This window comes from Etheostoma spectabile, chromosome 8 (genome assembly GCF_008692095.1).
Source record: "Etheostoma spectabile isolate EspeVRDwgs_2016 chromosome 8, UIUC_Espe_1.0, whole genome shotgun sequence".
Classification (NCBI taxonomy): domain Eukaryota; kingdom Metazoa; phylum Chordata; class Actinopteri; order Perciformes; family Percidae; genus Etheostoma; species Etheostoma spectabile.
In genome coordinates, this window is record NC_045740.1 from 34,970,448 (window position 1) to 34,996,091 (window position 25,644).

The 25,644-nt window shown below is 40.4% G+C and overlaps 1 protein-coding gene across 1 annotated transcript in view; it reads right to left on the reverse strand.

Moving 5' to 3' along the window:
* Positions 1-12,166: 12,166 nt before the first annotated feature.
* Positions 12,167-25,644, reverse strand: part of abtb2b (ankyrin repeat and BTB (POZ) domain containing 2b) — a 58,504-nt gene continuing 45,026 nt past the window's right edge. The window contains exons 4-17 of the mRNA XM_032524299.1: positions 22,448-22,600; positions 22,175-22,340; positions 21,384-21,473; positions 21,154-21,255; positions 20,329-20,425; positions 19,401-19,536; positions 18,456-18,733; positions 18,186-18,364; positions 17,353-17,458; positions 16,962-17,064; positions 16,780-16,867; positions 16,517-16,585; positions 14,234-14,347; positions 12,167-13,372 (exon numbers count right to left, since the gene is read on the reverse strand). Of these exons, the coding sequence (XP_032380190.1) occupies positions 13,139-13,372; positions 14,234-14,347; positions 16,517-16,585; positions 16,780-16,867; positions 16,962-17,064; positions 17,353-17,458; positions 18,186-18,364; positions 18,456-18,733; positions 19,401-19,536; positions 20,329-20,425; positions 21,154-21,255; positions 21,384-21,473; positions 22,175-22,340; positions 22,448-22,600 (1,915 nt within the window). The 3' untranslated portion in view covers positions 12,167-13,138. The remainder of the gene's footprint in view (positions 13,373-14,233; positions 14,348-16,516; positions 16,586-16,779; positions 16,868-16,961; positions 17,065-17,352; positions 17,459-18,185; positions 18,365-18,455; positions 18,734-19,400; positions 19,537-20,328; positions 20,426-21,153; positions 21,256-21,383; positions 21,474-22,174; positions 22,341-22,447; positions 22,601-25,644) is intronic.

The window sequence follows — 25,644 nt, forward strand, 5'->3', positions numbered from 1 at the left end:
AGAGTAGGCGGGACTTTAAAGGCCTCATCCTAACACTTGCTTAGACCAATTGTGTGGTTGACTTCATACAAAACCAAAGCCGACCAATGAAATACTTCAACTCAAAGTGTGTCAGCCAATCAGCGGAGAGCTGATATTAATGGCGGCAGCAAAACAATAGCACGTTGGTGCTTGACAGAGTAGCTACAGATTTTAAAATAGGCTATCCATACTGCTACTACTACTATAATAATATTTAAAATAATATTAATATTAATAGTAATCCACATGGTTGCCATAGATGTCAGACAACATATCTTCTTCCTTCCTTTTCTCTTGTCAGTATGAATCAGCACCGCCCTCTGGTGTATGAAAGGCAAAGGTACAATATATAAAACTACAGTGACTCCAAGTGTGGGGTCCAGGGACCCCCAGGGGTCCTTGAGGCTGCAGCCCGCGGGGCCCACATGAAAGTCAGCCTTTTATGTTTGCTTATGTCACTCCCATACACTCGAACGGACCAAGATAGCATAGATAGGGAGAGAATATCAATGCAGTATAGGATAATTGGATCCCAGACGCAATTTTGTAATTTTCTAAATTTCTCATTCTCTAAATAAAAACAGAAAATTGGAAAAATAGAGAACCAAGAGGAAAGATCCAATGTTTTAAGTTGGGAAGAAAGAAAAATCCTGCCCTCCCTTTGAAAAAATGAAAGCTCAAATGGGCCAAACTGAATCTTCCCTTATGACATCACAAGGGGAAAGGTTACCTCCCCCTTTCTCTGCTTTGCCCGCCCAGACAATTCCCTCCCCCCCCCGTGAAGAGAGACATCATGCGCTTCAAACAAGTAAAGTGGCAGTTGGTCAAGGCCACCCCCCCCCCCCTTTCCTCCTCAATAGCTACAGGACTCAGAAATGACACATATAAGGAAAGCTCATTGTGGGACTGGTTCTAGTGGCGGAATTTTGGACCAAGGTTGTTTTTTTGGGAAGAGACTCAGATGTATTAGGGACCCTAAGGTCTATTTTAAAAGAGACTTAGTCCATAAGGGACCACTAAGGTCTATAAAAAAAGAGATTTCTACGTTTAGGGGACCACTAAGGTATAAAAAAGAGATTTAGATACAGATAGGGGAAATAAGGGTCTTTAAAAGAGAAAAACCGTATTAGGGGCCCACTAAGGCTAAAAAAAGAGATTCAGTACGTATTAGGGCCCACTAAGGTCAAAAAAAGAGATTTTCAGATCCAGTATGGGGGAAAACCCAATAAGGTCTAAAAAAAGGACTTCGTACAGTATTAGGGGGACCCTAAGGTTATATAAAAGAGACTTCAGATCCGTTTAGGGGGCCCAAAAGGTTTATAAAAAAGGACTTCGATAAGTTTGGGGGGCCCACTAAGGATATAAAAAGCTTAGTAAGTATGGGGCCCACAAAGGGTCTATAAAAAAGGACTTCAGGTCGTTTGGGGCCACTAAGGTCTTAAAAAGATTTGTACAGTTAGGGGGCCACAAGGTTTAAAAAAAGAGACTTAGTACAGTTTGGGGCCCAAGGGTCTTTAAAAAGAGAACAGATCAGTTTGGGGCCCTAAGGTCATATAAAAGAGCTTCGTACGTATTAGGGGCCTAAGGTCTTTTAAAAAGGAATTCAGATCGTTTGGGGCCCTAGGTTTTAAAAGAGACTTGAACAGTATTTAGGGGCCCCACTAAGGTTCTATAAAAAGGTTTCAGATCGTTTAGGGGCCACTAAGGTTTTTATAAAAGGACTTTCAGAAACAGTTTAGGGGACATAGGTCGAATAAAACGGATTCAGAAGTTGGGGGCCCCACTAAGGTCAATAAAAGGACTTCGCCCCGTATTAGGGCATAGTCTATTAAAAGGGGGAATTAGAACGTATTAGGGGACCCTAAGGTTTTTAAAAAGAATTCAGATACTTTATTTGGGGAAACTAAGGGGTCTATATAAAAAGGCTTAGACGTTTGGGGACCAAAATAAGGGGGTCTATTTATAAAAGGAAAAATTTTAAAGTTTGGGGGGACCCAAAAGGTTTTATAAAGGGGCCCTGGAGCCTATTTTTTTTGGCCTTTTTGAACAATCAGGGCATGGATAATTCTAAAAAAGGAAAATTTAAGAAACCGGTTTTTAACAAGTTTTTTGCCCCCCCTGATAAATTTTGTTTGAATTTGGGGTCCCAATCAAAAAAATTTTTTTTTTTTTAAATGTTTTACCCCCTCCATAATTTTTCAATCCACAGAACAAAAAACTTGTTGAAAAATCAAAGCTTTCCCTCAGATTTGTCTGAAATGAATCTTTACCTGAAAAGTGTTGCCCCCTCCTGTCGAAAAACAAAATTACCCCAACCCTGTGTGACCTAAAGGCATATAGCCCCCCTCGAGAAAAGCGAGCCAAAAAAAACCCAAAGATTTTGACAATTCATTGCTAGTTTTGACTTTGCACGCCCCCCCAAACGGCCCCCAAAGTTAAATTTCGAAAGCCGTTAGCTCAAGCTTCCCTTTCAGGGTTACCTCATATCTAGGGTTTTTATTTTGGAAGAAAAGAAAAGTAAACCAAACCCAAAAGTTTTTGACAATTTTTTTGCAAAGTCCCCTGATTTGCATGTCCCCAAAGGGCCCCAAATTTTTTTCCCCGTGTTTTTGAAAGCTGTTTAACTTCCATATTCAGTGGAAGTTTTGGAGAAAGCGATTTCCTCAAACAAAACAAGATTTTGACAATTTTCTTTCCCCCAAAGTCCCTGATTTGCATGCCCCTGCAAAGAAAGAAGGAAAAGAAAAAAAAGGGAAAGAAGGGAAAGAAGAAAAAAGAAAGAGATTTGTCCCCCAAGTTTTTTTAATTTCTGGATGGGAAAAGTTTTTCTTTCGTGGAATAAAAAACCCCAACCAGACCCGACCCAGTCTGGGCCCCTTTGGGTACACAGGAAAACCCAGTGAGTAGCAGATCCCCCCGGTGATCGCAGCCCCTCCCCACACCACGCCAGGTTAGACGTCGAAAAACCTTTGGAAAAAGGGGAAAACAACAAATCCCCCCCCTCGCTCTTAAGAATGTGATGAACTTTTTTCAAGTACAAATTAAAGACATTAAAAGATTTCAAAAATTTGAATATGTTGTTGGGGGGGGGGGGTTTTTTGGGGGTTGTTTTCCGTTTGCCCCCGTGAAGTCTCAGTTTTCCCCGGTCCGTGGCGTGTCCTGTTTTCCCTCCCCCCCGGGGGAAGGTCTGGTTTATTTTAGTTTATTTTTGGAAATCGGCTCCTGTTTGTTTTTTCTAGCGTCATTTTTTTGTCTGATTGCCCTGCCCCCCATAAGTGACACCCCATGACCGTTTTCATTACCTAAAACCCCCTTTTTATTTAACCCCCGTGTTTCCCCCGTCTTTTTGGATATTGGTTTTTTCAGTGCCGTTCCTTTTTTGCAAAGTTTCCCGATCACCCGTGATTTTTTTCCCAGTTTGTTTCTATGTTTTTCCATCTGCCGGCCCGTGCCTATTTTTGGACTTTTGGGAATTTTGGATTTACCCCGGTCTTTTGCTTTCGGGATGGGTTTTTTGTTAAACCCAGCGAAATAAAGCTTGTGTTTGCCCCGCCCCCCTTTTACTCTGCATTTGGGTCCCCCTCTACCCCGTCACAATAACTTTCTTTTAACCTTTTCCTCCTCTAAGACCCTTTGATTGGATTTTACTATAGAAAAGGGATAAACCCCCCCCTTTTTATTTTCCTTGTATTTATATAATATTGTGTATATATGATATATATGTATTTATGAAATTATGGGTATGGTAGGTTTTGGATGTATGTATGTATGTGTATAGATGTGTATTATGTATATTATATTGTATAAAATTTGTGTGATTTATGGTGTATTGAGGTTTGGGGTGTATGTTATATATATGGATTTTTTTTTTGTTGTTAATATGTTAGTTATTATTTGTAGGAATATATATGGTATGTATATGTAGTGTATTATATGGGGTTGTGTGTGGGGTGTGTGGGTGTTAATTTTGTATGATTGGTGTGTATGGTGATGATTATTTGGGGTGTATTTATGTGTTATTTTTAATGTGTGTGTGTTGGGAAAATGTGTTATATTTGTGTATAGTAGTATATGTATATATTGGGTTTTAATGTTTAATTTAATATGTGTGTGTGTAGTAGTTATGTAATTGTGGTGTGTTAAGTGAATTATATAGGGTGGGGTGTTTGTTTATGTTGTAGATTTTCTGTTGTTTTTTATTAGTATATGTTTAGTTTTTTTGATTTTTTAAATTTAGGTTTTTGGGTTTTTAATTATGTAGGGTATGTTGATTTTGTATTTTGTATGTTTTTTAATGTGAAGTGTATAATGATTATATGTTTGTTATATTGTATGTTTGTATATTTGGTTAAATTATGAATGTATTTTTTGGTATGTATATTATTATGTAATGTATGTATTGTAAAATAGTTTTATATGATAAATGATGTATAGTATAATAGTTTATATGTACCCCTTATTATGTATAATGTGTTATATATATTTTGTTATTATTATATGTTTTTTGTATTTTATGTAGTTATATGGATAAAATTTTTATGTATTTTAAGTTGGGTATGTTTATGTATAGTATATAGATATGTATTTTTAATATTGAATTATATGTTATTTATATATGTGTTGTAATATTAATGTGTAGTATTATATTTGGTTTTTGTAAAAATTTAATGTTTTGTATTTTAATGTGATTTTTTCTTAAATATTTATTGGTTTTTATATATAAGGGGATGTGTAATATATTGGATGTGTTTTTATATATTGTAGGGGATATAATATATTTTTATTAGTAGTATTATGTTGATAGTATATATTTTGTATATGTATATTTTTGTGATGTTTATGTGTAGGGATAATGTGTATGTGTTATATGTGTATTTTAATTGTATGTTAGTATTATATATGTGAGTATGTAATATTTTGTGGTCTGTATATTATATATTTTTGTATTTTAAATATATAATGTTGTAATGTTTATATATATTTTGTATGTTATATATTTTGGTAAATAATGGTATGTATATATATATGTGTATGTATTATATATATATGTGTATGAAATTATACTAAAATGTGTATGTAATTATAATGTGTATGTATATATATATATGTGGTATGTATAGTATATATTATATGTGTATGTATATGTATTATTGTATGTAATGTATATATTATGTGTGTATATGTATTTATATGGTATGAAATGGTTTAATATGTGTATGTATAGTTATAATGTGTATGTATATGATAATATATGTAGGTATTATATGTATTTTATGTGTATGGTTTTTTGTATTATATGTGTATGTTGTATGTATTTTTATATGTGTATTGTATATGTATAATGTGTATGTGGTATTATATGTGTATAGATATTTTTTAATTTTGTGTATGTATATGTATTATTATGTATATGGATAAGTATGTTTTATGTAATTGATTGTAAAATGTTATGAAATTTATGTGTATGTATATGTATGTGTATGATATGATGTGTATGTATATGTATATAGTTTTGGTATGTGTATTTTTATTTGTATATATGTGTATTTTATGTATGTTTTGTATGTAGGGTATGTGTATATGTGTAGTTAGTTGTTTTAGTTTATGGGGTTGTATATGTGTATATATGTGTATGTATGTGTTTTATATGTATATGTGTATGTGTATATGTATATTTTTGTATGTGTATGTTTTTGGTGTTTTTGGTGTATGTGTTGTTCTGTATATATGGTATGTGTATGGTATATTTTTATTGGGTATGGTAAAATATGTATGTGATGTGTTGTATTTATGTTAGTATAGTATATGTATATGTATAGTATAATGTAATTAATGTATTTTGTAAGGGTTTGGTATGTGTATATATGTATGTGTATGTGTGATTAGTTGATTTATTTTAATGATATGTATATGTATTGTATAGATGTATATGGATATGATGTTTTGTAATGTAAGTTGTATTGTTTATGTATTGTTCTTTATGTTATTTGTATATGTATTTATTATTTTGTATATGTATATGTATATGATATGTTGTGAAATTTATTTAATGTTGTAGTGGTGTGTTGTGTGTGTTTTGTTGTGTTGTGTATGTGTATATATGTATGGATGTGTTATTGTATGTGTTTGTGATATGTTGTGATGGTATTATGTAGTGTATGGGGTTGTTGGTTGAGTATGTGTTATGTATGTGTATATGTTATGGGGTATATGTATATATATTGTTGTATTATATATATGTTATATATGTTGTTGTGTATGTGTATATGTATGTTGTGTGTGTTGTGTGTGGGGTGTGGTGTATATTTGTGTGTGTGTGTGTGGGGTGGTGTGTGTGTGTGTTATATTGGTGGGGTTTGTGTTGTTATATGTGGGGTGTGTTGTTTTATATTTTTGGGGGTGTGTATATATGTGTGTGTGGTATTAGGGTGTGGTGTGTTGTGTGGTTGTGTTTTTGGTGTGTGTATATGTGTGTGTGTGTTGTGGGTTTTGTGTGGGGTGTGTGTGTGGGGGTGTGTGTGGTGTGTGTGTGTGTGGTGTTATATAGTGTGTGGTGTGGGTGAATATATGTGTGTGTGTGGTGGTGTGGTATATATGTGGGTTGTGTGATTTTATATATAATTTATATATATATTATATTATATAATATATAAAAATTTAATATAAAATTATATTTAAATTTTTAAATTTATAGTTCAATTCAAAAACAAGAGCCCAGACATTTTTCAGATAGACCCCTCCAGAATTAACAAGGACCCAACAGTTCTAATCGTTTCCTCCAGAGCAGCAACAGTGTGACAGTGGCGAGGACAACTTCCTTTTAAGGCATAAACCTCGGTCAGAACACCCCCCAAGGACTCTTTGTAGGCGGTGTCTGACGGCCGGTTGGGGTTAGAATGAAAGTGGTAATAACAAAATAGCAAAAAATTAGTAGTTTTGTAGCAGTTCTTTGTAGTATGTTCATGGCATAGCAGGACTCTGGTCGGCATATCCCAAAGGCCCAGCAGGGACGTGCAGGCCGTATCAGGACGTAGCAGGACTTAGCAGTGCAACCGCCGTGTACATAGACCACATGACGCACAGAACGTGTAGCGTGACACTGGCGACAGCTGCTACCCCCTATTATCGAGCCTACATCCTGAGCCCCAGGGAACATGCTAGGGAAACAGAACTAAGACTCCGGGTAATGACTCCCCAGAGCTAGGTTAGTAAACACGCATTTCTAGGACATGGTTCACATAAATGAAAAGATTGCAAGATATGAGAGAGAGGAGCTCAGTGTACAAATAGTCCCCAGCTGTCTAAAATTATTACAGCAAACAAGAGAGACAAGGTAAGAGGCTCCAGGCCCGTACCGGGCCCCGAACTCTCCCCACACGGATCGGCTGTATGCCAGTCTCCTTTAGTTCTATGTAGATTCTTGATTACTATTATAGATAAATCTGAAAACTCTGGAGTAACTGACTACGCCCCGTATTCAATATTGATTCTATGGCCCCCCCCTACTAGTGTATCAAAATATAGTCACCCACTGTCTAAACCATTACAGCTGCACAAACCAAGAGAGACGAGTAAAGAGAGCTCCAGCCCGGCCGGGCCAACTCTCCAACCGGATCTGCTGTATTCCAATCTCCCTTTAGTTTCTATATATTCTTGAAATTTTATGTAGATAAATCTGAAAACTTGTTACTCCCTACTACTTCCTAACCAATATTCTATTCTTGCCCTAAACTAGTGTATCAAATAATTCCCCAGCTGTCTACAACTATTACAACAAACCAAGAGAGACAGAACGAGAGCTTCCACCCGGTCGTGCACAAAGAAAAAAAAAAAAACTCCCCCCCCCCTTCCCCCCCCCCAACCGATCGTGCTGTATGCCAAGTCTCCCTTTAGTTATATTATAATGATATAAATCTGAAACTATGTGGACTAAACTACTAACTCGCTAAAATATTCATTCTAGCCCTAACTAATAGCTTTAAGCAAAAGGACAGTCTTAAGCTACTCTTCATTGTGGAGACTGTGTCTGCCCTCCGCCGGCCCCACACTGGAACCTGGTCCACAGGAGAGGAGCTATAAGTGACCGCTCTGGCCCTCCCGGTTCTACTATTTTGGAGAGACTCTAGCACTTACCAGTAACCTGCTTTCTGGGAGCGTAGTTCTCCTCCCAGGGTTTTACGGTATATAAGCTCCTTAATAATAGATGGACCCTGACCAATACGAATAGCTTTGTATGTGAGAAGAAGGATTTTCAATTTAGTCTGGATATTTACAGGAACCACATGCAGAGAAAGCTAAAACGGAGAAACGTGATCTCTTTTCCTGGTTCCGTCAGAACACGGGCCGCAGAATTCACTCGGATCAGACTGAGAGTCTTTAGGATTTTTCGACAGCCTGATTATAAAGAATTGCAGAATCCACCTGAAGTACACATGCATGGACTATATTTTTATCTTTACTGCACTCATTTTTTAGACAGGAATAGTTCCTGATTTTCTTGGCAATATTACTTAGGTGAAAAAAAGGCGATCCTTGAAATTTAAGCGTTAAGAGTGGGAATTGAAAGGACATGTTCGGATCAAATTACTCCAAGATCCTCACATTGGTTGCTGGAAGGCCAGGGGTGATGCCATCCAATTACTATATCTTTGGAGAGTGCTCAACGTAGGTGCTTGGGTCCGGAGCAATAACTCAGTTTTACTGAGTTTAACCTTAGAAATTACAAAAGTGTACTCCAGGTTTTAATATCCTGAGGCACGTTTGAGTTTAGCTAACTGATTTATTTTTCATCCTGCTTGATTGATCGAGTTAACTGCGTATCATTCTGCATAACAATAAACGTTTAGGATGTTCCTAATAATCCTGCCTAAATGAGCATGTGAAAGTGACAGATTGGCCCGAGCACAGATCCTGTGGACTACACCATGTACTACAATATCCTGGCTCACAGAGGATCTCGTTAACCTTAACAAACTGAGATCGATCTATAAATAAGACCTTAAACCAGACTTAGAGCAGTCCCGTTAATGCCAATTAAATGTTCCAATTCTTGTAAGAATTATGTCACGGGTATCAAATGCAGCGCTAAGATCTAAAACCAATACGAGATAAGGTCCTTTGTCTGATCAATTAGAAGAGCCTCATAGTAATTTTCACGAGTGCTGTCTCTGTACTAGATTAACTCTAAACCTGACTTACATTCCTCAAATACGCTGTTGCTAGCAGAAAGTCGCACAGCTGTTTGTCGACTGCTTTCTCAGAATCTTAGAATAGAAATGAAGGTTGGATATAGGTCCTAAGTTGGCTAAAACATCTGGATCAAGGTTTGGCTTTTCTTTTTGCAGAAGAGTCTTTAATTACGCTACTTTTAAGTACGGTGGTACATAGCTGTTATTAAGACAATTGGTTATATTCATTAGTGAAGTGTTGCTAATGGTAAACCTTCGTAGCCTAGTCGGGATGGATCTAAAGAGGCAGGTTGATGCTTATGATGACGAAATAATGAATTAAAATTGATAAAGATCAAGTGAAGCAAAGCAGTCAAAACATTATCTAGTTTTACCGCTGTTTCTAGGTTTCCTTAGTTTAGAATACAGCCACTCTAAGGCAGGTCCTTGGTGAAAACTCTTTCTTCGAAAATAGTTATAATTTTATTTCATTTAGAACCTCATAAGTCGTTACTCTAAGAGCTAATGCGGGAATACTTGCTCAGTAATAGCTGTGACCTTTCTTTTAGCCTGGCTACAGTGCTGCAAAAAACCTGGGTTGTTCCTATTTTCCTCAATGACTGTGTACGCTGCTCTGCGGACATTAAACCCGGATGGGCACTTCCTAAATAACGTTTTAAGACTCATGTTTTGCCAGGTTAAACGATAATGTCCAGTTTGTGGACGCGCCAGATCTTCTCAATTTCCGCGTATTTGCTTATTTGTGAGTTTCCAGTGTATAACCATGGAGCTAACCTTCTTTGTCTTTTATATACTATATACACAATATATACATATCTATATACACCACACATTCTTTTTTCTTTCCTTTCTCATTTTTCATTCTTTTCTCTGTGTTGCATAATACATATGCATAGATATGTTGGTTTTATTTATCTTACTTATTGTTTACAATAATTGGTACAGTGATGTTGAGATCTTTTGAATAGAGTTATTGGTGCATGTGTAACCCTGTGGGTGCCAGGCGTGCGGGCTGGGTAGGTGTCTAATGATCAGTTTTTTTTGTATATAACCTTATTGCAGTTTTTCCTCCATTGGTTTGGCTCATCTTTTCTTGAAACAGCATTACATCCAAAACTCCTAGATCATTGGCAAACGTTCTTACAGTTTAGCACAACACATTGCTCACACGTTGCAAACTCATATCTCCCCACAACAGTTCACTCATGCTCAAAAACACTAAATTCATTTCTCATTAAGAGTCAGTGCCACCAAAATGGCAAGAATCCCTTCTCAATGTGCTTTCGCGTCATTTCTATTCTCTCGAAACATACCGTACGGTCTCAACACTCTTGTGCTTTTTGGCCAAAATAACGTGGAGTGTTTTCGCACACACCATGGTTCACCTGCAAAAGCTCATACCTCCCCAAAACATTCTCTCATGTGTCAAAACTTACATTTCCTTCTCATGTAACCAGTCATGCCACCAAAATGTACCGCTTCGGCCCTTTGTAACAGTGTTATGTTAAGCACTGCAAGTCAGAAAAATGTTTGATTTTACTACCTCACTATGGCATAGGACATGGACTATCCCTCATAGCCCCTTTCTCCTTTAGGCCCAGTCCCTTCAGTAACAATGGTTGACAACAAAACCCGACAATGCTGAGCTTAGAAATGGTAAGTTTCTATTCCGTTTAGGGTAGTTCTGAGATATTGAGCATCAAAGTTTTTACAGCCCAGCCGACAAAACCGTCATGTAGTATAATCTTTCTTATTCCAGAGTTTGTTTCTGTCCAATGTTTTTCATTGTCATTTTTTAGTAACATAGCTTGAGTGATACAGTCACACACACACAAAAATGATAGGTACTATCAGTTTATCCACATATTTTCTTGCTCGAGAGAGTGTCCTGTCCTATACAACAGTATACAGTACATTTCCATCATTTCTGACACATACCTGTTTTCCCTGCGAAGGTGTGGATGATGGAGGAGACTGTAGATTAGGCTGCACGCGGTGGGGCGACCTTCCTCCGCCATTGTGAGACGCATGGTTGCTGGTCTTAATCTTGGCCGAATTTCAGCCTGGACAGCATGATGTCTTCGTGCTCCTCTGCCTCTTCCTCCCTATTCCCCCACCACGCACGCCTCCTCCTCCTCACTCCCTCTTCCTCCTCTAACCTCCTCTACTCGAGCAGGCCTTGCTCTTGTCATTTACCTGCCAGTTGCCTCCATGTTTCAGAAATGTGCTGGTCTTGCATTGTCAAGATCTTTCATACATGTTGTGGAGCATTCACAGGTCATGGACATCACCTGTCATGTAACTAAACACTACTGTTTTGATGGTCCATCTGAGATGTGGAAACTCCTCCTTCGTTAGTAAATTCTACTTTCACCTACTGTGTCCAATTGCTGTGTAACTTTTTTTTTTACATCAAATTGTTTCAAGGGCATTCATATGTGGTATTCATGGTATTATGTTCTTGACTCTATTTGACAATTGAAACAGACTATTGGTGCATGTACTGGCTTAACAATGAAATGATGCTCTGACAAGTTTTGGACTGGAACACCCTTAGAACTCGAGAATCAACAAGCAGTTTAGATCAGCAAGATCTATTCACTTGGAAATGTGCGAAATTCTGCACCTGTACTTTAAACCATTTGCAAAGTGATGTACTGAGACATTGAGCTGTACTTATTCCTTTTCCATTTGCACATAAATTGAATGAGAAATCTCCAGTGTCCTGATTGTGACAATGTCCAAGTAGATTGGAAGGGTTGTCCATGTTGTTTGAAATGTTATTGTCTGTTTTCAAGAAATGAGCCAACCCAATGGGAAAACCTGTAAAAATCACTAAACCCTTTATCTAAAAAAAAACCCTTCTCCACCTTCGTTTTCTGACCCCCGTAGTTGTGAGTTTTGTCCTTGGATTGATGGACATGTTATGGAGAGTGTGTGCCAGTGAAAATGACACAGCTTGTTGACCAGGTTTATTACAATATTCAGCATTAAAACAGACTTTATCTATTCCAAATCCAATGTTGGCCTCCGCTGCTCTAACTGTATAGAAGCATTAAACCTCAGCGTACATAAGCTTAATTAACTGTTAAAGTGTACCTGGAAAAACAACAGCTACACAAAAGCAACTTTTTCATCAATAATATTAATTTGTTTCGATTAAAAACGAAATAAAAAGGGAACACCCCGTTAAATACTCTCAGATCTTCTTTTTTTTTTTCTCTATAAATAGAAAATGTCCATCCCACTCTTCAGTAAGTGTTTTGTTTCTCCGGTAATACTTAAAAAAAAATAAAAACATATAGTTACATTAAAAAGTACATTATTAAATCCAAAGCTTACATCAAATCTGGAGGCACTGAGTCTACCTACGTCCTCCAACTCTGCATTCTTATTTAGAGCAGGACAAAGCCAAAAGTCCAGCATGGCTGCCTCACTTGACTCAGTCTATTGTCCCTTCACATAGCTTCAGTCAGAACCAGGAGGTTCTCGTTGATCCCACTCCTCCAAAGCAATTATTCATTTTACCATTTTGTCCAGTAGAGGGCAGTAGTGTTTCATAATTCAGAGTTCCCACCTGTTGCATTCATCTGTTGCTTCTCCATTTAAGCTTCCCGAGCCATGGAGAAAAAGCATCCCATTGTTCAATAAACATGCCGTACACTGCAATGAATGCCAAGACGGGGTGTTTGGCACAAGATATGAAACGGTGCATTGTCTGCAGAGTGAAGTAACCGCTGCCAAATAACTCACTGATCTGTGTTCATGAGTGTCAAAGCACTGTGGGAGTTGCTTGTTTCCAGAGATGGGATCAGATGTTGCTAAGACAAAACATCTGCACTCAAACCATTTCAACAGCGTCTTAAGATCTGGTCCTGTATCAGTGATGGCATTTTGGTCTTCTCTCCTCAGCAGCTGTCCCGTTGTCTTCAGACTCGGGAGGTGACGCAGAGAGAGCGCAGCCGTCGAGCCAAGGTGGCCTCCAGCTCCTCCAGGGGCAGTTCTCCCCGGCAGTGGACCAGCGTAGACGTGGAGTTGTTCCCTTGTCGGGCCGCGGCGGGTCCCAGCAGCAGGCTCCTGAAGCCCTCTCTCTCCAGCAGAGCAGGCATCTGCTGCAAGAAGTAACCTTCACAGAATGAGCTCAGCTCCACTGAACCGTGGGCCTGGGAAAAGAGAGGACAGTCATCTTTTTGCCTTGTCCCTCCTGTTGTCCTCGGGTCAAATTTGACCCGTTTTTAAAAGTTTCTACAGTTTGGATTCTTTCATCCAAATTGTCCAAATATAACATGGATGGCTCCATATTTGACCTGTTTTCAAAGGTTTCCACATCAGAAATTTGGGATTCTTTCATCCAAATTGACCAAATATGAAATGGATGGTTCCATATAATGCTAAAGAATCAGTTCACAACTTTATTAAATTTTGGGTGTTTTATTTCCCCCCCAAAAAACTTTGACAAGACAAAAAAAAAATGATATAATTTCATATAATTAAGGTTTCTTGACCATGAATTTGGAAAAACTAGTGTAAAACTAGTGATATATTGGTGTTAGTGATGTGTACAGTATACTGATGGTAGTGCTACAAAAATTAAGAAAATGTTGATTAAAAAAAGCGTCAAAAAGTGTTAAAAAGTATCTCGAACATGTCAAAAAGCAATAAAAAAGTGTTGCAAAAACATAAAAAATTGTTCATTTTCAGTTTGAACCTGAAAGGTCGACTCAAGCGTTAATAAAGGTTTAGCTGAATGTCAAGAAAACTGCATTTTGGTGTTTACATGTAACATTGTGTCTTTTGTGCAGTAAACTGGATTTCCAAGTTGATGTATGGTATATATTAGAATCCTCTCACTTATTATACTTAAGAAATATAGTTTGTATTCATGTACGATCTTTTTGTCATTTTGAACATGAAACATTGTGTGAGTCACCGTAGTTACAGAGGCATATAGAGCACATGTCTGCTATAAATAAAGCCTGCTATTCTGAAAATAGAATATGATCCCGGCTTCTCAGGTGTGTTACCTTGGCTGTCTTGTAGATGCTGACTGCATTATCCAGGTTGATGAGCTTAGAGCAGATGCGTTCACAGTGTCTTTGTAGCACCCCCAGCTGGAAGAGACTAGCAGCTGACAACAACTGCGGGGGGGGGGGGGGGGGGGGGGGGGGAGCACAAGCATACAGTATGTGTTATATTTCAGTCAGTAACAGCGATAAATACAACACTTGGACACAGAATTCAATTCAGTTAGCTTAGTCAACATTCGCTGTATTTTACAGCTTTTATCCACTTTGACCAACTGCAAACAGTGTTGCTGTGGATGCAAATAGTTTTACAATGCAATAGACCTAGGGCGGCACAATATATTGAATTTTAATCAGGATCATGATTTTGGCTTCCCACGATCAAAGTTGCGTGATCGAGCCATATTTGAAATGTGTCATTCCGTTCATAGAACACTCCATGTGTCACATGACCCATTTCTTGTGTAAAGCTGTGCCTGTGTTTGGATCTCTCCTCTTACTCTCCGCGCAGCCCCGCTCCCATTCACTCACACAGGCTACCAGCCACCATGGAGAGACACAGCCCCGCCCCCATTCACTCACACACGGCCCCCAGCAACATGGAGAGACACAGCCCCGCCCCCATTCACTCACACACGCGCCCCCAGCAACATGAGAGACACAGCCCCACCCCCATTCACTCACACAGGCTACCAGCCACCATGGAGAGACACAGCCCCGCCCCCATTCACTCACACCACGGCCCCCAGCAACATGGAGAGACACAGCCCCGCCCCCATTCACTCACACAGGCTCCCAGCAACATGGAGAGACAGAGCCCCGCCCCCATTCACTCACACACGCCCCCAGCAACATGGAGAGACACAGCCCCGCCCCCATTCACTCACACACACCCCCAGCAACATGGAGAGACACAGCCCCGCCCCCATTCACTCACACACGGCCCCCAGCAACATGGAGACACAGCCCCGCCCCCATTCACTCACACACGGCCCCCAGCAACATGGAGAGACACAGCCCCACCCCCATTCACTCACACAGGCTACCAGCCACCATGGAGAGACACAGCCCCGCCCCCATTCACTCACACACGGCCCCCAGCAACATGGAGAGACAGAGCCCCGCCCCCATTCACTCACACACGGCCCCCAGCAACATGGAGACACAGCCCCGCCCCCATTCACTCACACACGGCCCCCAGCAACATGGAGAGACAGCCCGCCCCCATTCACTCACACACGGCCCCCAGCAACATGGAGAGACACAGCCCCACCCCCATTCACTCACACACGGCCCCAGCACCATGGAGAGACACAGCCCCACCCCCATTCACTCACACAGGCTACCAGCCACATGGAGAGACAGAGCCCCGCCCCCATTCACTCACACACGGCCCCCCAGCAACATGGAGACACAGCCCCGCCCCCATTCACTCACACACGGCCCCCAGCAACATGGAGACGACAGCCCCGCCCCCATTCACTCACACACGGCCCCCCAGCAACATGGAGACACAGCCCCGCCCCCATTCACTCACACACGGCCCCCCAGCAACATGGAGAGACAAGCCCCGCCCCCATTCACTCACACGCGGCCCCCCAGCAACATGGAGACACAGCCCCGCCCCCATTCACTCACACACGGCCCCCAGCAACATGGAGAGACAGAGCCCCGCCCCCATTCACTCACACGCGGCCCCGGATATTTCATCCGGTAGATAACAGGCATACAACTTACAACTTCAACATAACAGGAATGTAGCACAATAGGGATGTGAAAGAAGTTATAAATAGCCTATGTGACAATCAAATCGTGATTATCATTTTGGCCATAATTGTGCAGCCCTAAACAGACCATTGTAACGGATTGTAATATGGTTTGTTCACTGTTGAATGCACTTATTGGAAGTTGCTTTGGATAAAAACTAAAAAATGTAAACATTTTAACCAGGGATTTTACATTTATTTAAAACCCTTTAAAAAGCAGTATATCTACACTGCATTTACCAGGGCTTAACTAAACTCCAAGAGATGTCACTGAATAATACACACTTCACATACTCATTCATTGGAATCTTATCCAAAACATGCACTCTACTGTGCCAACAGTCTTCTTTCTTAACAAAAAAGGTTGTTACGTTTTTAAAATGTTTTTATGGTATTGTTGAGGCAAGTACACCCACATTGTCAGCAGAGTTGTAACTGATGAGACTGAGGAGTTCTAAGAAGTATGTTCCACACAACCACACAGATAGCTGGTGTGTATCTGTTTGGAGATTCTCACCTCCAGCAGGTCGGGAACAGCTGTTTTCAGCGACTCTGATCCTCCACAGTACAGGTATGACATCATCATCTGCAGAGGGGTAAAGGTCTCATTAAGGAAAACGTTCGTTAATGCAAACTGAATGATGTATGCATTTTGTAATATGAAGATATGTCTGTCTCCGATTCCTCTTTAATCAATCTTGATTCGTTGTGTCACACTGAAATAAAGACATACTTAGAGAAGTGTTTTTTTTTTTTTTAAATAAAGAGTGTATTTGTTACCTGGAAAATGTTGTACTTGATGTCACTGATCTCAATGTGATTGTTGGGGCTTCCATCTGGTCCCGAGCACGCCAGCAGAGACTTGAATCTATAGAAAAAGAAATATCTTCGATCAAAACACTATTGTCCACATGTCTGTACGTTTGTATCTTTCTGTCCAGTGTGACGCGGTCTGCGCTCACCTTTCAGAAGCTGTGATCAGCAGCACTCTGTGGCCGTAGAACGGTTTCCCCTCCACCAAAAACGTCACATCTGACATCTCCTGGTTATTCAGGAAATGAGGGTCTGTAGGGAAACACATCAGCGCTTCCTTACAACTCCGTTCACAGGACAGCTTTTCAGAGACAAGTAAGCCAGTCTGAACGCTGGTCCAGCATGATGGCAAACTGGGAATTGTGGTCAATTCACTTTTTTTGATAATATTTGATCATTCATTTTATCGAGAAAATAACCGGCACATTGGGAAAAATAGTAAATTAGTTAAAATGTCAACAGAAAGCCATCTTAGTCGTCCACTCACTCCAAACACTGAGCTTTGTGTCTTCATATACTTCATAATCATAGTTTCCTTACCCAGCTGTGCTGAAAGAGTTGCCTTCATCCCGGGGATGGCTGGTAGAGGTGCAGGGCCAAAACAGTGACTGAGAATAGTTGCCAACTGCTGTATAATGGCATCATTCTGGAAGCAAGAGAAAGACGAGCATTATATCACACATCTAAACTAGAGCCCGACCGATGTATCCCATATACTGATATATTGGCCGATGTATGTATTTAAAAAAAAAAATCCAGAAACGTTACAAAACATGATCAGATTTCCCTAACATTAGTTATATATAATTATTTATGAGTTCTCACTAAAATAATACAATAGTAATTTGTTTTATTGTCACAACAGAACATCAAAATATATTAAAGTTCTGACAAATAAAATGGATAAAAATATGATCTTAAGATATGAAACTTAAAGTCCTTTGAACAAAAACACATTAACAAAAAAAAAGAAAATCTGTGTTGCCAACAGGGACGTTGTAGAGCGTCCTCTGGTGGACAGACTATGCAACGGCAACACTAATAACATGGTTGACAGTCCTATTTAATCTTTTAAAATATTCATTTTATGCATGAATATTTAAAAAAAAAAAAAATTCTTTATATATATATATATATATAAGAAACATATATATATATATATATATATATATATATATATATATTTCTTTATGTTTTTCTTTATTTTTTTTGGCCACTATAAATGTTGATAACAATATATCGGGAAATGCCTAATATCGGCCGATAATATCGGTCCGCTGATTTTTCGGTTGGGCTCTAATCTAAACTCTTGCTGACAACATGAAGAGGAAGACAAAGCACACACTCTGGGGTTTTGTTAAGTGTGTGTGTACCTTGGTGCTACGCAAGATAGTGAACATCAGGGGCAAGCCCACGGTGACCAGCTCCTCGCAGTAGTCCTCTTCTTTGATGGTGGTGAACTCTCTGAGGAGTGAGAGGGCGACCCCGGCCCTGGACTGCTGCTGGGCGCAATGCAGAGATTCCAGCCACACATGTAGTTTCCATGGTACACCTAGGTCCAAAGGGGAACATTTGTTGTTTGGTTTTCAAGGCAAATCACAATTTGACAAGTATGCAAATCCTCTTTGACGTGTGCTAGCTACCCAAAGCTCGTAGCTCCATGGTGACGTCCAGGTAGCCGTGCTCAGCGCTGTAGTAGCTGGCCTCTTGCAGAGCCTTCATCCTGGCCTTGCAGAGCCTTGCTATGCCCACCTCTGGCAGGGCCCCATGGCCAGAGGAAGGGGCAGGGAGTGGGGAGAGAGGGAGGAAAGGGCAGATCCCGACCTCCTCACCCTCCACCCCCTCAGCTAAGATCTCCTCCAGGGACAGGACATCCTCTTTGACTTGCTGGGGCTGACTCAGTAGCTTTCGAAGCACATTCCTAACAAGACAGATGGGAGGAAGAAGTAGGGAAAGAAGAAAGAAGACAAGGAAAACATGAATTAACGTCCAAACTGAAACGCATCCATGCAGTTTTTGTGACCCTGTACCCTCCTCTCTGATTACATAATCTGTCACCCTTACTGTGGAATGTGAAGTGTTGAGTCTGCACTGTGTTCACACATACACACAGCGAACAGGTGGCGAGGTTTACGCTGCCAGTTGGTGTTAAGAGACAGATGGGCTCAGAATAGAAGGAGGCCCTGAATATTCTTTTTTTTAAAGATTATTTTATTAGTGACAGTGGATAGACAGGAAAGGGGGAGAGAGACGGGGGGATGACATGCAACAAAGGGCCGCAGGTCGGATTCAAACCCGGGCCGCTGCAGGACTCAGCCTACATGGGGCGAACGCTCCTACTGGGTGAGCTAGAGGCCACCCAGAGGCCCTGAATTTGCTTTTTTTTTTTATACTCTTGAACCTTTCAAGGTCTTCCATTTCACCACATGATAAAAGGGATCAATCCTGACTTCTATGTATGATAGAGTGCCGACATAATTAGCGTTATTTCAGTGTTACTTTCTTCTCTGCAGTTAAAAGGCCAAAAGCAGTTTGTTGGACATCTGTTGACAACATGCCGTTGTCCAATCAGAACGAGAGACACGTACCTGTGTCCGTGTGCGGCAGCGTGACTGAAGCAGTTCATGTCTTCATAGAGGGATGACGTGAGGGCATTTCCATCGCGGGTCTTTGATAAGGGGTCCGCGCCGCGTGCCAGGAGCAAACTCACCATCTCGTAGTTGCCTGGGAAGCACATAACAGTCAATTACATACAAATAAACCTCCTCGTCACATTTAATGTAATATGTCAACCATAAATATCTTTTCCCCACAGGAGCAGTCTACTTTATATTTTCGAAAAGTTAACATATCATCCCACAACTTAACATTTTTTTATGGCTTCATTTGATTGTTGTTTTTATTGCTTATGTTATTACTCATTAGTGCAGTTATACTCTTCCTTCTGGCTTTATTGCACTTACTGCTGCAGTGAACATATTTAGCATTTTCAAACAAGCAAACGCGCTCATATGACGCCCTATTTAAACACTTTCCTTGCTGGTATGTAAAACATGTGTCTCTTTTACTACAGCGACGTGTGGCTTTTAGATGATCCCGCAGAGGAATGCTGCCCCGAGGCTTCTAAACAACCACAGGCAGCACTCACGTTGCCTATATTTACCCTCTCATTTCCTCATTTCTTCAGCACAAATCAATCCAGTGCTACAGTTGGTGGTCTTTTAAAAAACTAGCCCCCTACTATACTTTTGACTGATAACTGTGAGAGGTATTATTATTATTATGTGATTTGCAGAAAGTGGCTCTAGTTCAGCAATCTCTTCATGTGTCCCTTCCAGACTTTCTGCCTGTATAATTGAGTAGTAAGTAGTAATTTAGCTGCCATAAATCAGAACGCAGATTTTCTGTAAGACGGACAATGCTCTAACATCATCATTGTGTTGTTATGTGTGCTGTGTGTGTGTGTGTGTGTGTGTGTGTGTGTGTGTGTGTGTGTGTGTGTTTGTGTGTGCCCACCTGCTGCTGAAGCCAGCTGCAATGGGGTGTCTGCTGTACTCTCCTGTCCATTGCGGACTGCGGCCCCCTCCACGTTGGCCCCTGCATCCAACAGGAGCTGGAGAGACACACCACATCTGTTATACTGTGCATTGTTTAACATCCTGGAAGTCCTTTGTGACTTGACCTCTGACCTTACATTTGTCAGTCAACTTTTGAAAGTATAACAATCCACAACTAGCTCAGGCTATGTAGAACAACCTGCATTTTGCCTTTATAGCAGGACATTTCCCCTCGAGTGAAAAGTACACTACTCATAAAGAATGTCAAATTTTGGGTTTTTTACACTGGCTATTGGTAGAGCCCGACAATAAAGGGTTTTTAAGGCTGATACCAATACAAATATTTGGTTATTTAAAAATCAGATATGCCGATATATGGGCCAATATATATATATATATATATATATATATTTAAAAAAAATATCCAGAGATGCGTTACAAAACAAATTTCCCTAAAATTATTTATTTGTAGTTATTTTAGAGTTCTCACTAAAATAATATAATAATAATTTGTTTCACAACAGAACAGAGGAACATCAAAATATGTTAAAGGTCTGATGAATAAAATGTATAAAAATACAAACTTAAGATATGAAACTTAAAGTCCTTTGAACAAAAACAAATTAACAAAAAATGATTCTGATGAAAAAAAAAAAAAAATCGGCCATATAAATGCTGATACCGATATATCGGGATATTTCAAACGACATATAGGGAATGGCCGATATCGGTTGGGCTCTACTATGAGGTGGTAGAAACTACATGTGTGCGTATGTGGTTCCACCTGCACTACGGAGATGTGTCCATGCAGCACAGCAAAGGTGAGGGCTGCCCAGTGTCGACTGTCAGGATGCACAGAGGGGTGCTTTTGGGAGCATGGTGGAACCTGAAGGCACGGGATGAATGGGTGTTACAGAACATGATGAAGATAATACTCTCCAGTGTAGAAGTTGACATACCGTGCAGCCCTTTACTAAACGTGTCTATATGTTTAAGTTGTTGAAGCCTATTTACCGCCACGTCCAGGTTAGCCCCGGCATCAATCAACATCTGGACTAAGGCCTCGTCTCCAGCTGCGCAGGCATACATCAGAGGTGTCATCCCCTGAGTGACGAACAGAAAGGAGTGCAATGGACACAGAAACAAATCCATGAAGGGCTGCTCAAAAATGATCTCGGAGTGTGTGTCATTTTGCAATATTTTTTTTTCCTTATGATTTATTTGTGGGATTTTGAGCATAACAGATACACATCACACCTCACCCATGGATGAAACTAAGATAAAGAGTCAATCTGTGACACAACCTAACCCCCACCCTCCCCTACAAAGAGATTTCATGGAAATTAAATAAGGTCAAATTTGTTTTGATACAAGTAATCATGGTAGTGGTAGTCTAATATAGGCTGTGCATGCCTTCACATATACAGGACATGAAATAAAAAATAAATAAATAAAAATAGTAAAATAAAAATCAGTAGAAATTATAAAAGCAACAACAACCAAAAAACAAAAACAGCTACTGTGCTACAAGCTACTGCTTTTTAGGGGTGGGGTGGGGGGGCTATAATTAGTTGCCTAGACGTCAGGGTCAACGTCTATATGGAGAGACCTAACATGATCTAGGGAGGGTTGCCAAATTTGATTGAATTTCCATTCTGAGAAGCAAAGAAAATATTGGATTTTCTCTAGTTTCATAAAACGAAGCGCATCCTTTATCCATTGAGTTCCAATATTAATTCAAACGCACGTCATACATTCATCAACACATTTATACTGGTACACACAAAGAGACAGGTGTTCAGTACCTGGTCATCCATGCTGTTGACCCCATCTGGCCCCAGCAGATGGATTGCTTGGCCAATGAGATCTGTGCGTCCACAGTTGAGCATCCGAAACCCCAAGTCCAGGTGGAACTTGTCTGTGGCGGCTTTGGAGTCCAGACGCTTGAAGGAGCTGAAGCAACATTCAGGCCTGACGGAGACAGAGACACAAAGAAAGAGTAAGCTAATACCCTGAGTCTGAGAAGAGGTCCTGGAGTTGAATGCGACCAGATCCAGTATGTGTGTGTTCTCATTTACTTCAGCTGTCTTGGTTCACAATCCAGTCCCGGAAGGAGTAGCCTGGCAGTCTGTCTGACGTCATCACTGTCCACCAATAGACTCTTGCGATGCTCAGCATGAACTATGGCCACTCTCATCCACTCCATCAGAGGTGGCAGCAACAGGAATGGCCTGGAAAATAGAAAAGATACATAATTGCACTTCTGTCCATTTATAGACACAGCATTGCCTCACAGCAAGAAAGTTCTGGATTTCAATCCAGGTTGTTCTGGGCCTGTCTGTTTGGAGTTTGCATGTTCTCCCTGTGTTTGCGTGGGTTTCATCCGGGTACTCTGGTTTCTTCCTACCATAAAGACATGCATGCTGGGTAACTAGGACTACAGTTGAAAATTAGCCGACTGGCACTGGTGCATTTACATAAATGTTGATTAATGTGCAATGTCCCAATCAAATAAATGTTTACTAAATATGCTTGGTACAAAACTTTTTTTTTAATCAACTTTACTGTATTAGTAGTACACGGCAACATCTGTGTGGAGGACGTCTTCACTCACTGATTCAGTCATGTTGATAGGGAAACAAACAGATGACTTGTGAATTTCATCCACTCCCCCTGACCAGTGCACAGTGAGTCACACACACACACACACACACACACACACACACACACACACACACACACACACACACACCCACACACCACACAACACCCACACACACACACACACACCCACACACACACACACCACACACACAAATAACAGATGTGTGTATAAAACATGACTGGTTTCCAGGTGATGCAGTTACACATCAGCTTTCTTTCTCTGTAAGATGTGATGGGAGATGAAAACAGAACTGTGACATCATTTGTTCTGCAGTGTGATAGACAAAAAGCTGCAGTGGCTTCGGAATAAATAGCCTATTTTTAAACCAGCTGTAACAGAAAGAACTACCTAAGGGAGATAAATAAAGGTGCAGCACTCTGGCATTGTTTCTAGATGCTTTCTAGGAATGAGAGAACCGTGTGAGACTAATAAGGCAAGGAAAGGATAAAAATAGAAATGATAGACAGGATTGACCTGAGAGAAAATGACATTAATCTTGGAGAAGCAGTGGAGGAATAAAAAAGAGAGCAGAACATTAGGTCTGCTGTGGTATTTCTAAACATGACATTCTGAAAGTCATCTGGAATATGTGCTTGTTCTTTTTTTTTTTTTTCTTTCTTCATTGTCCTCATCTTTCAACTGAAGCCCCATAGAAACCACTGGTGATCTGCAACGCCACGTCTAGCCGGTTATCTGGCGTTAATCCCGTCTTGTATGTGCCTTTCTCTCACCATATGTGCCCGTGAACAATGACACATTATTGTTGCTTTGCCTTTGATCCTATGGAGCCTCCTTCAAAGTGTGGTAATGATTGTTTGAACACTGCCTCGGTGTTATCACAAGACACTGAGCAGCCTTTCTCCTGCTGTGATGTTATTCTTAGAAGTGGAGGAGACGAAAACTCCCCAATGCACATCATGAATACAGATGAAGACAAAAGCATGAGCAGTATACAAGCATATAGCATTGTATTGTGCATGCTACAGGGATTGTTGTTACTGTTAATGAGCACTGGGACCCCTGCAGTACCATTTTTCTCTTTAATTCAAGTAAACTTCCTGTAGTTTCCTATAGAAAACACTGTGCTTTGTTAATAATGTATACTGTTAAGTCACTTTACTAAAGTTGATCTTCATTTTATCTGAAAGTTTCACAAAGTGAAAGTCAGATTTTTAACACCTCACTTCATGTAATATGCAACGGAATTTAACAAAGAAAAATGTAAGAGAGCTATTTAACGTAGATAATGAAAGCTTTTCATAACTGGATGGTTGTTGTTGGATACAACCGTGATTAAAGCAGATGTGGTGATAAATAAAACTGGGTTTTCAGATTGTCAGAGTTGTCCTTTAATAACTGCATTGCAGCCATATTATAATTACACACATTATTATTATCTACAGTATATCTTAGGAACTTGCACATGCCCTGCTGTCGCCCGTTTCTGTCTGTCTATCTTCTGGCTGATCTGTCTGATGTTGCTGCTTTCATTAGTCAGTGGTCACACCCTGCTGTCACCCTGGCATGATGATTAACAAGCAGACAGGAGACTGATGGGATGAGCAGGAGTGGAAGGGGAATGCTAAATGGTTCAGTTAGGTGCATGCAAGGAGGGTTTGAGTGTTTGGCAGGGAGGCAGGTGGGGTATGTCATGATGAAGAAGGGGGTTGGGGATAGTGCTGCAGGGTGTAGAGTGATAAGAAAGTCCCGTTTCTGAGGTGAGGAGGGTTAGTGGGTTTGGGAATCAATGTTATGCTCCTCTTAATGGGCTTGACTCACCACAAATAGGACTGTGTGTTTTCTTTCTGTGTGTGTATTTGTGCATGTGTGTGTCTTTCTGACTGCCACAAGGCCTCCACCCAGCTACTTTACAGCACGCTTGCTTTCAGGCATGCAGACGGCCCTGAATCCAGAACTAAAGCAGTTCCAATCAACTCTATCAAGCTTTTACCACTTAACAATTATTGATCCATCAGAGAGATTTTCACCATCCTCCACTCTATCAATCAGGCTTTCCCAGTCTGTGTTTTAGGGAGTAATGAAAAAAACATAAATATTCTAGTTTTTGCAAAATAGCAATGGTGGTTCCTTTCATGGCCAGGTTTTCCAATAAAATATGTTGAGGTGAAGTTTTACATCAATTAACCTTTAATGTTGTATTCGAGAGAGAGAGAGAGAGAGAGAAAGAGAGAGAGAGAGAGAGAGAGAGAGAGAGAGAGAGAGAGAGAGAGAGAGAGAGAGTGTGTGTGTGTGTGTGTTGATGCAGACAAATGTATAATGTACCATATGTGTATGCACCTTTGTCAGTGGCCCACAACTGCAGACAGATGGAGCATGTCTGTACCATCACCCAGGCAGTTCTGGCCCTTATCCCACAATTCATCCCTCCTTTTTTTTTCAAAACATGAATTGCCCCTGCCCCTGCCCCCCCCCCATACACCTCCCATCTGACCCTTCTGATCCCTGTGTCTGGGTTATGCCCCTCAGCTTGAAACCCAAACTTCAGCCTCGTCCGAGAGTCAGTGAGACATCAAAGCTGAGCCTCCTGTTAACACTGACACTAGATAGCACTTCTGGCTAGCCTACACATGACCGACATGCTAAGGCTAC